Source organism: Sprattus sprattus (assembly GCF_963457725.1).
Source record: "Sprattus sprattus genome assembly, chromosome: 11".
Lineage (NCBI taxonomy): Eukaryota > Metazoa > Chordata > Actinopteri > Clupeiformes > Clupeidae > Sprattus > Sprattus sprattus.
In genome coordinates this window covers 20,572,574-20,589,761 of record NC_137909.1, presented here as the reverse complement: position 1 = coordinate 20,589,761, position 17,188 = coordinate 20,572,574, and the positions used below count along the sequence as shown (strand labels likewise).

The following is a 17,188-nucleotide window of genomic DNA, read 5'->3' as shown; positions in this document are numbered from 1 at the left end:
GTGTGTGTGTGTGTGTGTGTGGCTGGGTGGGCTGACACTTCATGTAAGTTTTTAATCCCTTCCCACTCACCACTTCCTTCTGCTTTCAACAGAGGACGAGAGCAAAGTGGAGTGAGGTCGAACAAGATAAGGCATTAGTGCAGAGCTGTGGGCATAATACCAGCGCACATGTGTATGTGTGTGTGTGTGTGTGTGTGTGTGTGTGTGTGTGTGTGTGAGTGTGAGTGTGTTTGTGTGTGTGAGTTCCTGAGCATTTGTGTGATTGTGTGCGCAAGTCAGAGTGTGAGTGTAAGTGCCTGTGTGTGTGCGTGGGTCTGAATGTCTGAGTGGATATATGTGTGTCTGAGTCTGAGTCTGAGTGTGTGTGTGTGTGTGTGTGTGTGTGTGTCATCAGAGAGCCCGGAGACCGCCCGGCCTATCCCTCCTGATAAGAGTATCAGCTTCCACTACTGCAGGCACAGCCTCACCACCACACTGCACTGGCTAAAACCCCATTTAACCTTGCAGCATGAACCACTGTGTGTGCACACACACAAACACACACACACACACACACACACACACACACACACACACAAAATATCTCCGAGAGCAGCAGTGTTGGGAGAGGGTGACCACAGAAAAATAAAGGGAAATGGAGAGATGGAGCATTGTGAAAGAGTCAAAAAAAGGGGAATGATACTATCCTGCCCTTGCATAGCATCTCCAAGACAAATTCCTTTCAGAAAATGCACAGAATACACTTTGAGCAGTACACACATTCTCTTCCCAGGGATTCAGCATGCATCAGGTCTTCCCACTGCTCCTTGTGAACTTACCTAGCCACATTTAGCTCACTGAAAGACTTCATATTCATCTCTGTCCATCATAATTATCTCTTTTCCTGTAACTCAGCTAACCACAGCATGGTACTATAATACACGGTAATGGATTCGATACCAAAGAATCATACACTGATACAATTGTATTACCATACAATACTACAAGTCTCCTTGGATAAAAGTGTCTATTAATAATTACTAAATGTAATAATAGTGTCTGTTAATAATCATTTAATGTAAATGTAAGCTAAGAGCTGTTTAGTTCCCACACAGGTATCTGAGAGCTTAATGGAGCTGTCCCTCTCTGCCATTCATAACATGGCTGCCATCAGCAGTGGGGTGTAATTAACGCTGCTCTGAGACCTCTTCACAGGTAGATGTGACACACGCGTCTGCATTCAATGGATAGCAAACAAAAGGATACGTACAGAAGGAGGTTGAAGAGTTCATTAAGGGTGCGTTCGTTCAGACTTCAGACAAGTTTAATGAGCCGAGCCATCTGTCTGGCTATAATGAAAATGTACTGTGTGTGTGTATGTGAAGTGTAAGTGTTTGTGTATGTGTGTGGGGCGGGGGGGGGAGAGAGAGAGAGAGAGAGAGAAAGAAAGAAAGAAAGAAAGAGAGAGAGAGACACTGGAGAGAGATAGATAGATAGATAGATAGATAGATAGATAGATAGATAGATAGATAGATAGAGAGACAGATAGATAGAGTAGGCGGGGTCACAAGGTGAAAGTGTGTGTCAAATATGAGGTTTACATGGTGCCTAATTCTCATTGAGCAGAGTATGGTGGTGATGCATATGAATGCTCCCTGATGTTCTCCTATACACATACCTATCAAGAGTCCTATACTTATTTTTATTTCTATACCTCTTCCCTGCCCAGTTATCTTGATTATATTGGCTGTTCTATGCAGACTATTACAACTAGTGTACAGATGTAGACAACCTGAAGTTTGAAGTTGGTGTACTTGACACATAAACATGGTAAAGAAGGTCTACAGGACAGGTGGAGATGGTCTAGTAGGTTCAAAACTGGCAAAAATCACTTTACGTAAAAAACGTATTTTGACATCAGTTCATACAACTGTTACATACGGGTGTACAACACATGTCCTACATCCAATCTCAGCTTTAGTTGTTAGTCTTGAATCTTAAGTCTTAGTCTACTCTCGGGTGCTCTTACCTTGAGTCCTGTTTTCTCGTCATCGCTACCGTTATTAGTGGACGGGGTGTCGTCCCCCAGCCGGGACACCAGCACAAAGTCCTCACTGTTGAGGGTGGACACCGAGTCGGACGACACGCTAATTTTCCCAACCGAGGCCTTGTCATCCATGACTGCTAAACCAAGCCAGGCGCATTCATGAATGAGGTTTAAATGAGTAAAATCACCTGGAATAGAAAAAAAGACAAACAAACAAAAAAACAAAAAAAGAAGCACAAAATCAAACAAAAGCAATGAGGGAGGGAGGAAGCATGAGAAGCAATTTGAACTCCAATGTCTAATGAAGTCACTGCACTTGAGATGTAAGCAGTGTAGTAGCTGAGGTTAAAGAAAGTTCACCTTCATTGATGACCAACAGGGGGCACTCTAGAGTCCTTATAGGTGCAATTACTCCAGAGTGGCCAGTAGAGGTCACTACACCCGATAATTTTTACATACAGCACCAGGCCACTGGGTTCACACTTAGAATGGAGAGGACAGAGGAAAGAGAGAGAGAGAAGAGAGGGGGAGAAAAAGAGTGCAGGATGGAAGAGAGACGACAGAAAGTTGTGTCATAACGTAGGAAGAGGCAGAATGAGAGAGACGGGAGAAATAATGAGAGATACCGATCGAGAGAGATGGAAAGAGAGAAAGAGAGAGCGTGAGCGTGTGCGAGAGGCTGAGCTGTGATACTGCTACAACTGGCAAATCTCAGCTGAGTGCTGCAGTCGAAGCAGGAGATGTAATGTGATGCCATGGCGATGTGAAAACAAAAGTGCCCCTGAGAGATGGCCGGTGCGTGTGTGTGTGTGTACGTGTGTGTGTGAGAGAGAAAGAGGTAGAGAGAGAGAAAGTGAGAAAGAGAAAAAAAACAAAAGAGTGAGTGAAGGGAGGGAGAATGAGCAAAGGGTGGTTGAGTTAAAAAAAGAGTGTGTTTGAAAAACAGAGAAATAAAGAAGGACAGAGAGGGAGCGTGTTTGTTTGTGTGTGTGTGTGTGTGTGTGTGTGTGTGTGTGTGTGTGTGTGTTGGTGTGTGAGTGTGTGTGTGAGTGTGTGTGTCCATGAGGAAGGAGAGTGTGATGATGGGAAGGCATCACCTGAACCGTGCTGAACTACTTAAAAAAAAAAAAACTGCTATCGCCATAGCAATATTCAAATGACAAACAAAGCTGCCCGACAGAGGCTATTGTGTGCAACACTTCCTATAAGGAACAACTGACCTCAGAGCCACTGGTATCCTGACACACACACGAACACAAGCACTTACGAGTTGCTGTTTACACAAACCATTTTGTTGTAAGGAAACGGCCTCGTTGCCAATACTAATACAGGGCATTTTCATTTTATTCTGAAAAGATACAGTCTCAATTTCCTTTATTCCAAGTCTCAAACACACAAGCCAGTCTGGAACACTATCAGAGTAGATGCAATTAACAAGATGAGGAGAGGGAGAGATGGAGAGAAAGAGAGAGAGAGAGAGAGAGAGAGAAAGAGAGAGAGAGAGAGAGAGGGAGGGAGAGAGAGACGCCAGGCACCAACAGGAAGAGGAGAGAAGGGGGGGAGCAGCGAGAAGGGAAGGGAGAGAGGGTGTGATGGAGGTTGAGCAGACAGGCCAGTGGAGAGGGTAGGTGCCTAGCAGGAAGTGCACAAGACACACACAAACACACACATGCAAACACTAGCTGCAAGTAACAGCAAACCTTTTTGGTGTGCAGTGCTCAATGAAGCCTCACTTCATTTTTACTCACTTCAGATGCCACATCAGGCTCGTCCAAAGCTGCATGATCATACTATGCTTATTTCTGACTGACAAAAAAAAGAAAGGCTTTTTTGTCCCCATCATTCTCGAGTGAAAGAAAAGAATGAGAGCAAGCTAGAGAGAGAGAGAGAGAGAGAGAGAGAGAGAGAGAGAGAGACGTTAGATGAGTACCGGTACACAGGGGCCAGGCTAAATACCAGCGGATGTGTGAGTACAGTGACATCCTGGGTGTTGGCTGGGGAGACACTGGGGCTTTTTATACGGCCCGTTCAAGACGGGAATGTTGAGCCATCATTCCGCCTCGCCATTCTGTATAGAACGTACCAGCACGGAATGGAAGGGTCATTGTCAGTCCGCCTCAGAGCCGGCAGTGGAGGGAGTCACAGAGCGGAGTCGACGTCTGTGTAAAGGGGAGAACCGGCGTGGCAGAATAGGGGTGTGACGCAGCCTACCAGCTAACCAACCTGAAGCAAGATTACCTCATAATAATGTACTAATCCAACATGTTAGGCAGGAAATGTTGTATATGTTGCACACCAACTTTGCTTGAGTCTGAACATAGCTAATCAAGCGCTCAAGCTAAATCTAAACACATTAACACACAGATGAGTCATCAGTGAGTTTTCTTTCACAGTGTTTCCCCTAGGTTTACAGCTTAGGGGGGGGGGGGGGGGGGGGGGGGGAGGGGGACGGCGGTCAATAAGTATAATTTTACATGTTTTATGGTAAAGGTAACCTTAAATGACTTATTTTGTGATCTGGCGCTATATTTATAAAACAAAAAAAAAAACTAAAAAAAAAACTTGACCTTCCAGGGGGTGCGGGCGGGGCCGTTGGGGGGCGGGCCACCTACCTAATATCATTGTAGGGGAAACACTGGATCAAATACCCTACTCAATACTACGATAAAACACGTGCATTTTCTCACACATACAAACGTTTTTTAAACTTTCAAGGTCATGGTCTCTGATAAGCTCTGTTAGGTTTGTTGGCATATTGATAACAATGTCAAATGTATTAAATGACACAACTCACAGATGTTTTTCAGAGCTCTGACTTCAAGTGCTGTTCTAAAGTCATTTTTAGAGTTGGAAATAATCCAAGTTCCGACTGGTATCGAACACTGCATTATAGGTCAAAGAAAACGCTATGTTAAATGTCTTCAAGAGCAGCATGAGATACAACCTCCCCATCTTTTCATAAAAATCCTTAAAACCTTAATGTGAAATTCAGGAGGCCTATTACTGTGCACAGGCCATAGGCCTTGTTTATGCTGTTGGTGCCTTGACCTCATCCTACACACGCAGCTAGTGGGATTGGATATGTGGAGGAGATCTAAAGTAGCTGAATTAGATGTGCTGTAGGTCAGCTGACCTCATCTACTGCCTGGATGTGGTTGTGTCTGAGGCTGAGAGGGGCTGCCTTTAACTCAAGTCTACAGCAGAGGAAGGCAGTATCTATCACTGGTGTTTGTGTGTGTGTGTGTGTGTGTGTGTGTGTGTGTGTGTGTGTGTGTATTATGCGTGTGTGTGTGTGTGTGTGTGTGTGTGTGTTGCGTGTGTGTGTGTGTGTGTGTGTGTGTGTTGCTTGTGTGTGTGTTGTGCGTGTGTGTGTGTTGTGCGTGTGTGTGTGTTGTGCGTGTGTGTGTTGTGCGTGTGTGTGTTGTGCATTTCAGAGACTGTGAGAAACAGTCAATGACAGGGCTCCATCCATCAGCAGTGCATTATGCAGGCTTCGTGTTGCCGCTGAACTCAACTCAATTTAGACTTCAGAGGAGGCAGAAGAAGAACGTTCGATCCCTCACGCTCAGACTAAAGCTCCCCGTGGACAACTAACAGGTTAGGGAGAACTCAGTCAGTCCACTCCCTTCCGACGGAAATAAACTATACCCGCAGGCATGAAAGCCAGACAGAGGAACTGGACAACCCTGCGGCTTACACTTACACACAATTTAGCAGACCTGTTTAATTTAAAGAGACTTATTGTCCAGGAAGGGCAGAAGCCATATTTTTATCCAGTATGTTTCCTGGGCATCACACCCATGATTTTGGTGATGGGAACGCCTGCCTGCATCAACTGGGAAACCGGAGGAGGTAAACGCTTACGGGATCCCAAGCTCTGTACGTGTACGTACTGGCTCGTCAGTGATGCACCATTTCATAGAAAATCATGCAGTATTTTCAGTGAGTCTTCAAGCCTCACAAACAAAGCTAGTAACTGACTCAAAAACATTTACACTACATGTGTTCATTTAGTAGCGTACATTTGTTGTATCAGCCAACTTGAGCAACCATCTATTCATCTTTTGTGACACCATCATAACTTACTATAAAAAGGAAGGAGAAAGATAAACCTAAACAAAAAATACAAATATAATCGATGGCACTCTGATCAAATATGTAACCACTAGCCTATTTGTTTTGATATGAGCCAACATGGAAGTCCTACATCTTAACATCCGTGTGAAGGAGTAAATAAAAGCCTCCTAAGAAGAGACTGACTCTCTCATTCTGAAAGTGCTCAGCTTACTGAGGCCATGTTCTATTACAGGCCATGTGCTGTGCTGAAAGGGAAACTTTATGCACTCCACCAGTGACACACATTTGTTCATCTTCCACATTTCCTTTGGCATTAAATGAGGATAACTGTTTGTGATGTTGGATTAAAGTTCGTCTGTGTGCGCTTTCAGTTCTACTGGACCCGAGGCCCGGAGTTCAGTGATGACATCACCTGGGAACTCGGCGCAGGATCAGAAAGCTGAGTGAATTGCTGCCTGAGTCACCAGAGCTCATGTCAGAGCAGCTGCCAGAAACAACATTGAATTAGTTACCATGATCACAACACCTTATCCCCGATCTGTGGCGAAGCATCTGCCTAGCCCATCCTTATCAGGCCAGGTTACTTTCCCAAGCTCGCCTTTGAGGACTTGTGCAGGATAATATGTTTGGGGAACATATTATACTACACCTACACCTGAAGAAAGCATGCATTAAAACTGACTACAAAAATCAGCAAAACACTAATGGACAAAGACACGCACGCACGCACGCACGCACACACACACACACACACACACACATCCAGCGTAAAGGCAGTGTTCTATGCCACCTAACAGTGCCACTCTGTTCTGCGGCCCCACTGGCGGTTCATAATGGGGGCCTTGTGATGCGCTTCCTTCCTCTGCACCAGCCTCAGGACACTGCAGCCAAACAGAGTCGGCTGTCGGCAGACAACTAAAGGCACTGGGCGAAACACTAGCTGATGTTTCCATCTCTCTCCATCTTCCTATCTTCCTCCCTCTCTCTATCAGTCTATCCCTACCTCTTTGTCTTTCTGTCTCTGAAGGAAAAGAAGCAAGGAGAAGGCTGATGGAGGAATGGAAAGAAAAAGGGAGAAAGAGGGAATAGGGAGTGTGTGTGTTTGTGTGTGTGTGGAGGGAGGGGGGGGGGGGCTTGGTACTGATCATTCTTTCTTCCTCCAGACCTGGAGTCAGCTGTTCCATTGCCATAGTAACCCACTCTTTTCATTCTGTTTTTATTTTTTTCTCCCCAGCCGCCTAACTTGCTCACAGAGACTAGGGAGCCTGACAGGGGTTAACTCCTATTTGGTAGATTCTCACTGGCATGCTGGGACAGCAGCCATCACGGGGCGAGAGAAAGCTTTGAAGAACGGCACATGGGCTGAGTGCAGGGGTCTCATACACAAACACACGCACACATTCCTACACTGATGTAATGTGGCTTCTCATCCACGCCCGTCTCTCTCTTTTCATCTAGACCATTGTAATTTCTCTCCCACCACAAAATCGTGACTGCATGTGAGCATGCGTGTATGTGTTTAACAGAGAGAGAGGCTTCCCTGCTCAAATCGGGTGGGAGGTGGAGGGAAGGGGGGTTCTTTAGGCAGCCAGACCACCTGAGCCCTTGTGCATGCAGTCAAGCACCGGGGCATGCAACAACGCCATTTCTGCTAAGTATGAGAGACAGAGAGAGCGTCTGAAAGAGTGCAAGAGGTGAGCCGAGGACAGGTCATTGGTGTCAGAGAGAGTGAGAAAAAGAGAGACAGAGAGAGAGGGAGAGGGAGAGAGAGAGAGAGGACAGAGAGCAGATGAGAGGATGAGAGAGAGCAAGAGAGAGAGAGAGGAAGAGAGAGACATAAACTGGTTCTTGTTGAGCAGGGGTGACTGATAAGCATCAAACGAAACCGCAGAATATACTGAATGACTGCAAAATCACACTGATCATGTGCACACTGATTCAGCATTAAGTAGCATCCACACACCGTCGAGCTTAACAGATTTCTCAAGTAATCACACTGTAGGTGGTTTTGCGTGGCAAAGCACCCAGGACCAATGGGTCACTCACTCACTGTGCATCCTGCTCTTGGTCGCCAAAGAAGCACAAGTATGCAACGGTGCCCTGACATACAGAGTGGACAGTCAAACCCTCATGTCAGGTCTCCAGACTGAGACAGCAGGCGAGCTGTGCTGCCACAGCGGCCATGTGTTTGACAACCTCCGGGGAATAGTTTACATGCTCCGTGCTGAGCCGATGGGATATTAAGAGATCAACTATCAAAGACCCGCTGAATACTTCAACTTCGGCCCTGCTTGCACACCTGCTGTGAAAACTTGTTCTTGTGTCCTCTATGTACTCACACTCTCCCTCTTTTTCTTTCACTCCGTCGCTCTTTCTATGTGTGCGTCTCTTTCTACTGGTCGTATTTGACTTTGGGTTAATATTTGCACGACAGGTACGGGAGGGTGTGACAAGTCGATTAAAACTTTGTTCTCTCTGGAGCAGAACATTTTTGAAAGATCTTTGTTTACATTGTGTAGTTCTTTTGTTTTTTAGTAGGGGGAACCATGAAAGCCATTCTGTATTTGGAACTACATGGAATGACTTCAGACCACCCCCACACCATTTCCACCGTTGAAGAATCATAGTGTGTGCAGTGCAACTGCACATAAACAATCACCACCAACTGTCAAAAATATAACGCCTACTACATATCACTTCATATCTCACAAAAAAAGAGCCAATTCGTGTTATTGCCTATATTACACACAAATGGCGGTGACATCAACCAGGTTACAGCCACAACAATGCACGCCATACTATATCCTGTAACAAACAACATACTATATCCTGTAACAAACAACACAAGCAACATAGGCTTACGGTGGTTCTTCTGCCATGATCATGCATGGCCGTAAACGCTGATGGGTTCATTAGGTCTTTCCTAACATGCTGACAGGCGTCCAACTCAGTCTTTGGAATGGCTGTGTTAGAGGCATAGCAAGAGATATATCTATATTTCTCGTATTGTAACGACATAGTTAATTGTAGCATCTTATATTCCCGGAATAACTGCATCTAATGGGTGTATTTACTATATTTGTCCGGTACGTTTAACAGTACACACGTATCTAACGTTAACTAACACAGGCGAGCTAATCAGATCTGCTGTAATGCACGCTTATCTTGCAAGATAACTAGGACCTCAACGTTAATTGTCAATGCAGGGTTGCAGAAATGGTAACCTTAATTGCTATCTTGCTACGAATATTGCTGTCTGTCTACAAGATCTGAACTGATAGCTACCTACCCAGCTGGAGACCTGGTTAGCAGTTTGATTTAGGACGAATCGAATTAGTCAACCGTAAAACAGCCTTTGATATCCTGCTAAATTAAACTGCCTTACTTGTAATTATGTTTTATCCCAAAGTGTCGATTTGACGAACAGTTGCATGTTTTCATACAAAACACTACCTGGCCAGTAACTGCCTATGGATCCCAGTTCTAGTTTTTCTATGCTATGCAGTTAGACAGCTAGCGAGCTACCTACCTCGTTAGCTAACATTAGTCAACACTGGCTAGTGTCACAAGGTATCTAGCTGGCTTGATTACTAGGATGCATGACAGACAACGTTGGCTACCAAACATGTAAACAGTCGAGTCGTCAGTCTGTTGGTTTATCTACTAGCGATAAGTATATATTGTTCAAAAGTGTGTCCCGTTGCCATGTTTGCAACTGTAGCACCTCTAGCGTAGATGTATCATTAAAATAACATTTGATAACTGAAAGAAATCACGCTGTCTAATGTTAGCATAGTAAAATAGTACCGAACACCTGGCCTGTGCTGCAAAGGCGACCCCAGTTGGTTAGCATAAGCTAGGTTAGCCAACGTATATTATGCGAGAACCTCGCTGACTGGCTAGTACGCTAGCTAGCTATAGTGGTCTTAGCGGTAGCGAGCAAGCTGATGTCGAGCTAACGTTAGCTAGCTACATCCCATTAAACATTTTTATCGGTTACTGAATACTTTAATAGGTTATTTCAGAAAGCACATAGCATTAATTTACGACATATAACAAAATATAACTTCCCTACCTGTGTCCACAACGTGTGTTTATTCCGAAGATGGTTGACATAACATCGTATTACATTAACCATCAACAGAACTCAGGCTGCTGTAAACACAAACCAAACCCCGACTGAACAGCGCATGCGTAGAGTTGAGGAGTCTTCAAATATGAGGGACAGCTGTCACTTAAAAAAGGAATCATGCCACACAGAATTCATCTTTTCACAGTGGTCTTTCATAAAATATGTTTTTTTAACTACAACGCAAAAGTGTGCATTGTACGTTAGTGTAAGATTTATACTAACAGAAGCAGAACACAAACGATCATGATAATTTGGAATTTAACGTCATGTCAGCCTCTAAGGACCCTCGGAATTACCTGGTTCACTACATTCCCCAAGATAGCTCATCTTGTACATTGGCTTACATTATATTTTATGATTTTTTTTTACAAGACAAAGTAATACGAGAATGCGGATTATGAATATAATATATGCTCTTTATTGTGGTGTCTTTACACCAGTGCATTTAATGGAAGAAAATAAGTAGGTCTCAGTGTTACACAACCGCCAACTGCTCCCAGTTTCCGCTTGAAATAATGTAGCGCTCACCCCCCATGAACATGTTCATTACACAATGTCCATTTGTGAAGGCAGATCAACCTTCCAAGTTTCCTTCCTTTTGTGTCAAAGTTCCTCTGTTTCTTGAAGGCAGCCATTTCATAATGGAAATGTACTACATGGGTTTCTTGTATACAAACATTGAAGGCTGCGCGCGCAAATCCGCGGCAGAAAGCCATCTACCCTAATACAAATGAATACAGAAAGCCCAGTTTAAATGTATTGTTTATTACTTATTTAGCCTACCGTTCCCTATTCTGTTGCCATGAATGCTTGCACACACCCTCAACATATTCCCAAACGTAACCTTGTACATTGTTGAGCCTTTTTCTATATTTGATTTGATATTTTATTTTTCCTGGCAAACGGATGCTTCCTCCTAGGTATACTGGACATCTTACCGACTCTGTTAGAGCAGTTCACCACACAACAACTCCCTGTCATGTTGCCTTCCTCCACAGCTTTCTCATCCACTTGAACGTTATCTTGCTTCTTTCTGCCACGAGATTGCGCACGCAACCAGTGATGACGTAGCCGAGATAGTTTATCAGGTTGTCCTGCACAGTCACCTGCAATCTATCAATGTAATGCATTAAAAGAAAAAAATAACAATTTTAGCTACAGTCCTTTAGCCTATAAACTATACAAATACCGAGCTTGCCTATTACGCAGTCACATCAATATAATGTTGTGATGCAAAATATGCAATAATGCTTGTAACCACAAGATGGAGACAGAAATGTAGTGTTCAGCAGAGACACGTCTTCGGGGACCAATTATTACAAACGTCCTGCTGTGTGCAAAACAGAAACGACACGTTCAATTTGGCGTGTTTTTATTGAATATTTTAGCATGCAATTACATTTCTCCAACCTCCCTTTCTTGACATCACATTGTCCCACATGTGAGAACAGGCCTTAGAACAAGCCAGTGCAAGAACAGAAAGAACAAATGAAACATAATAGAATCCACTCTGGAAACAATCCATTCAGAACAAAACAAAAATAATTATAAGCAGGCTAAAACTTGCCTTGCATTACCTTAAGCAAAAGGGAAACCTTTCAAAAAGTGGCATTTCAAAAGAAACAAAATGTAATATAAATTACTCCTGCAGACATTTCCTTTAAAAGATTTTCCACTTTAAAGAATCTCTGTATGTTACTATACGTCTATATTTAAATATAGTTGATTATATCATAAAAATGTGCAGTAAGTCCATCTAACGATGGCGTTTGCTGTATAAAATGACGGATGTGTACCATCTCCTTATTAAATTTACAATTCAATCGAACAATAGATTTGCAAAGAAAATGTCTAATACAGACGTAAAAATAGGTAAACATCATCTCCATAATCAACTGACAAAGTTATTTTTTTTTAAAAACCACATCTTTATGCTTGCCAAACAGTTACAGTTCAGTAAATAAAATGCAAACGCAGAGAAACAAGATCTTTACAGGGAGAATACAACTACTCAAATAATAATAATAATAATAATAATAATTTGATAGCAGACAATTAAGTGCTGCAGGCAAGCCACAGTACTTGTGGCCACACAGTGGGCACGTGAGGAAACGCGACAACGTCAGTGTTGTATCACAACTACAGAATCATGGGACTCCTTTTCCAAAACTACATAGACAGCATGCACGACCTAGGGCATATAACTGTAGGACTAGCCAACACAGAGCCAAGGGACCCATACAATGCAGTGATGGGGTATAATAGGGATTAAATGAACGAGGAGTCTGCATGGGAAAAGGGGTAGGGTGGGGTCAGTAGAGGGCGTCATCTCAGGCATTATGGTGAGGTCCAGCATAGCGGTACATGACAAGCACCATGAAAACAACTGAAGCACTTTCACCTCCTTTTCACCCAAACCCTGTTCCCAGGACCAGACAAATACTGATGTCAGAACACACAGACACACAAAAAAAAAAAAAAAAAGATACAACCAAATATCATTAAGCCACTGAAACATTAAGGAAACAATTCCTCTTTGAATGTCTATTATCCGTAATATTAGCAAGTTAATATTAGGATGCTTGCTTGTTTGCTTATTTTAGCCCTGTCAGTGGTGAACAGTCAGTACATATGATGACTGGGCTCTGGCGCCACCTGTTGGATAACCTGAACAACAGGAGGCAGACTGACCTAAAATGGAGACCAACTTGACCAAAGCCATGAAGGCTAGCTTTTTTAATATTTTTTTTTTTTATATTTTCATACAAAAGCAATCCCTGATGCATCTTTGCCAACAGTTAACCTCTTTAAGAAATAACCAGTACAAACGTTAATCAATACAATCCAGGATACTTACTATATAACAGTCTCGATACATGTTAGCTTTGTTCAACGATCACACACTTAATTTATACTGATTGTACAAAGATGTCCCACAGCAGACTGGAATATGTTAAAACATTGGTAAATATCCCTACCAAGCTGTGAGAGAGTTTGAAACAGACCGTTTCATGTCAAGTGTAGACAAATAAAATGCGACATCGGACAAAACAAAAAGTGCATACTTTCACAATCTATCAGCTTTCTAAATCACGAGTACTCACAAGATGTTGCAAAGCCTTGGTCAAGTTGTTTACACCACTAGTCGCGAATGCCTCCATCTGAACATAAAAATTAAATAAAAAAAACCCTATTATAAATAGGAGAGTCCCCACCCCCCACCCAAGCGCTGTATACAACACATAGCATCACCCTGCCAAATCTTCACCCTCTCAGAAGAGATGGCAAACTGAACGTTCAGTGCACAAGACTGCAGTAGACAAAAAACGTCAATGCAGGAGTCACCACAAGAAAGACCATCCTCCAGGCATTTCAGTGACAGAAATCTCCTCTTTTAACAAACAGGGTTGGACCCTATACTAACGTTAACACCGGAAAGACCGATTGATTGACTGATTACAATTTTTAATTTTTTTATTCGTGAAATTACCAAAATTAAGAGATCCTGATACAAAATATTTTGACAAACAACTTCACGGAAGTTAGTGATGTTTTTGTTTTTTTCTTTTCGTAATAAAATTAAAGTCAAAGTCACTCAGGAGAACCTGTAGCTCTTCTGGAAGGGGGATCGCTCAGAAGCAGCGGAAGCCCCTGTCGAATACAGTGCTTTCTCTGATGATTAGGTCGAATACTCTTTGAGAAAAGGAAACAAAACACACACAAAACTAAAACGAAGACAAAGAAAAACAGATTCCACCATCGACTACCATTGTCTGTAAACACGAACCTTCACACAGTGACCACACGGGGAAACACAGAGCATGACAGATTTCACACACACACACACACACACACACACACACACACACACAGCAGAGCAGACTGCTCATCGTGCACACACAGAGCACTCACACTGTCCATCAACACAACGTTGTGTCTCCTAACAGTAACGTAGGCTGTGACACAAGGGAAGCAGCGACACATTTACCGTAATATAGCTGCATGCAGTGAGGACTGTGGAAACTTCATGTCATTATATCAAGGGCATGGCTGTATGCAGTCACAGCAAGTTTCATACCAATTTCAATTTTTTGAAAAATTGGGCATAGGGTTTAAAAGTCTTGAGGGGCAGACATGAAACCTATTGACATGAATCAAGGGACGGTCTGCAATCAGTGTACAAAATTTCAATTAATTTTACACCATACTGTTCTTGGGGTTGCCATAGAAAGGAGGAAGAGGAGGTAGAAATACAATGGGTGCCTACAGAGCGTCGCTGCTTGGCCCCCCAATTACATAATATCTGTTTAATTTATATTAGTTCCCATTAATTTTAGTCTATGATCCTAATGAGGAAGTCCACAGTTGATTGAGACATGAGAGCTTTCAAATTAAGGTAATTGAGTGATTGTTTGAATATGTGGCTCTGCTTGCAGTCAGTGTCAAACTAGTAAACCACACCATTGAACCAGTGACTGATATCAGTCCAAAATAAAAATAGTTTGGCTTAAGTGATAAGTATTAAGCAATGACTGCTGCTCAAGACCCAACTTAAAAAAAAAAAAAAAAAAAACACGCATGTCCAAATGAAATATTATCACCAACAATGGGCAACCACACAGATAGGAAAAAATAAATAGGAATAAAACGCTAACCATTACTAAATAAGTGCAATCGTTCCACGTAACAAACTACTAGCATGCAGGTTCATTCCGGTGACATATTTTAGCAGCTTACCCTAAATCAATCATTCAGACAGTGAAAAGCATAGTGATCTCACCACTATGGCATACTCTCAATTTTTGCAATGGAAAACATTTCTGGAATATCAGTGAGAATAGTAGCTCTATAATCATACTGAGACAGGTTAACATTAGCTTTCAACCAAATATTACCAGCTTAAGGTAACAACTCAAAAGCCAGCTCAGCCATGGCATTTAAATATGAGATAGCCTACACAAGCCCTGTGAGATTGGGGACCTCAATTTCCCTACTACATTTCCAGAAAACATTAAAACTGCTGAGAAAGCATGGTCACATTAAGCTCTCTTCATAGGCCTGATGGCAACCTTTGGGAATTTCCGATGGGATACAATGACAACCACTGTGGGTGTGAGCATCTTGCCGAAAACGCCAATACACCCCTGTAAACTTCAAAGCTTGAGGAAGAGGGGACTGCGACCCTGAAAATTACAGGCTCGGGTGGCACAGTGGCAAAGATGAAGTGAAGAGAGAATCGATCACTGCGACACAGTGTGGCTGCAGCACAGAGCTGGCTCAGATGGTTTGGAGGGCGTTACTTGGTTCCCAAAAATGGGGTTTTCCTCCCTCAGGAGCCAGCACTTCCTTCAGCAGGGGGGGGGGGGGTTTGTGCTCAGCTGCCATTCAGCAGCACCTCAGGCCCCGCGGTGGAGGGACGGTGGCTGTCGGCGAGAGTTGACGGGCCGGTCTTCATCATCAGCTTCCCTATGCCCAGCCGCCCAGAGCCAAGGCCTCCTGGCGACAGAGCCTTCCTGTCACACACAAAGATATAAATACGTTTATAATAATAATAATAATAATAAATACATAAGCAAAAAAAATCCTTTTTTTTTAATGTTGTGAACAACAAGTACAGAAGTGCCCCCGTATCCTATTCAAGGTTTCCATGTCATTACTTGCCATTTCTTGAGCGTTTACTGTTTTGGTGTCGTGGGGGTGTGGAAGCTTAAGTTGAATCATTTATTGATAACCTAGCGCCCTATTACCATGAACAATAGTCTTGACAGACCTGCATTGCTAACAACCATTGAAATAAAATGTTCAAGAAAGCGGTAGGGGGATGCTACATTGATATCGGCGTAAGCCCATTGCTCCATCGACGTCCCTTTATTTCTCTCAGGATTGTTAAAGGTCTATGTGAAGCCATTTAACGTCACCCACAAATGGTTGTGACCCACGACTGCCTTTTATTAGCAAGTTGATGCAGCAGCAAACGGTTTTCTGGTTGTCTAGTTGCTGTGCTATCTAACCAGCCAGCTAACCGTTTAAATGGAAGAGTTCTATTTGCATATGATGGGTAGTTATCTAGCTGATGCTATAGTTGCCTTCATTTCATTTATGGGATTATAATACAAAAAGGTAGAAACCCTCATGGTGCCTGTGCAGCTTCATATTCAACATATAAACACAAGATCATCATACGCTAGCCAACTGTTAAAATTGGTCCCGAAGCTAGAGATAACCCAGACAGTTAAAAGGCTAAGATAGGTAGAAAACTTCTGAGTGCCTGTGCCACTTCATATTAGCACGAGTTCATATTAGACACGCTAGCAACTAATAACTGTTTAGATGGTTCCCCAAGCTGGAGCTAGTATAGTCCACAGCCAGGTTGACTGGCATGAGACCTCTTACACCTTTGGCAGAGGTTCAAGCTCAGTTGCATCCCGTTAAATACAGTATGGTGGGATTACACAAACTCCGCTATTGTGACTGAAAATGGGTCATCTTTCTATTCACACTCTCTGTCAATGTTGTTTTTACCTGGTACATTAAAGAGGTTGCTATGCGAAAGAGGAAGAGAGGGGAAGGGAGAAACCCATTAACATTTCACCTGGCAGAGTGACTGTGTGCGCTACTAATAGCAGGTTAAAAAAAAAAAAAAAAAACTGTATTACGGTGTATAGGTTGCACAGGAGTTTTAACTGCAGGGCAGCAGGAATGTAGCAAAATCAGTGTGTTAACCATGGATAATAAGAATTTTGGTATAACTTTTTTTTCATGCATAAATACCTTTTTAATTTAATTGTATATAAATAACACACAATGCCAATTCAACAATAACATAAAGTAAAACATTTATTACTGTTATAATTATTTGAATGTGGTGATCGCTCTCTAATGAACTGGATTCTGACATATTCGACATATTTGATTTAACCTCGACGGACGATGGAGAAGGAAACAAAGACTGA

General features: G+C 42.8%; 2 protein-coding genes across 10 annotated transcripts in view; both read right to left on the bottom strand.

Annotated features, from left to right (window-relative positions):
- Positions 1-10,268, bottom strand: part of rabgap1 (RAB GTPase activating protein 1) — a 98,248-nt gene extending 87,980 nt beyond the window's left edge. For 2 of the 4 annotated variants that reach the window (XM_080848199.1, XM_080848202.1), the window contains exons 1-3: positions 3,775-3,796; positions 2,387-2,497; positions 2,009-2,214 (exon numbers count right to left, since the gene is read on the bottom strand). In XM_080848199.1, the coding sequence (XP_080704325.1) occupies positions 2,009-2,158 (150 nt within the window). In that variant the 5' untranslated portion in view covers positions 2,159-2,214; positions 2,387-2,497; positions 3,775-3,796. Of the gene's footprint in view, positions 1-2,008; positions 2,215-2,386; positions 2,509-3,774; positions 3,859-10,178 lie in introns of those variants that run through there. The other 2 variants (XM_080848201.1, XM_080848200.1) reach the window with 2 other exon arrangements.
- A 1,322-nt stretch (positions 10,269-11,590) lies between these two features.
- rc3h2 (ring finger and CCCH-type domains 2) overlaps positions 11,591-17,188 on the bottom strand; it is a 31,118-nt gene continuing 25,520 nt past the window's right edge. For 5 of the 6 annotated variants that reach the window (XM_080847820.1, XM_080847821.1, XM_080847822.1 and 2 more), the window contains one exon: positions 11,591-15,748. In XM_080847820.1, the coding sequence (XP_080703946.1) occupies positions 15,610-15,748 (139 nt within the window). In that variant the 3' untranslated portion in view covers positions 11,591-15,609. The remainder of the gene's footprint in view (positions 15,749-17,188) is intronic. The other variant, XM_080847824.1, reaches the window with a different exon arrangement.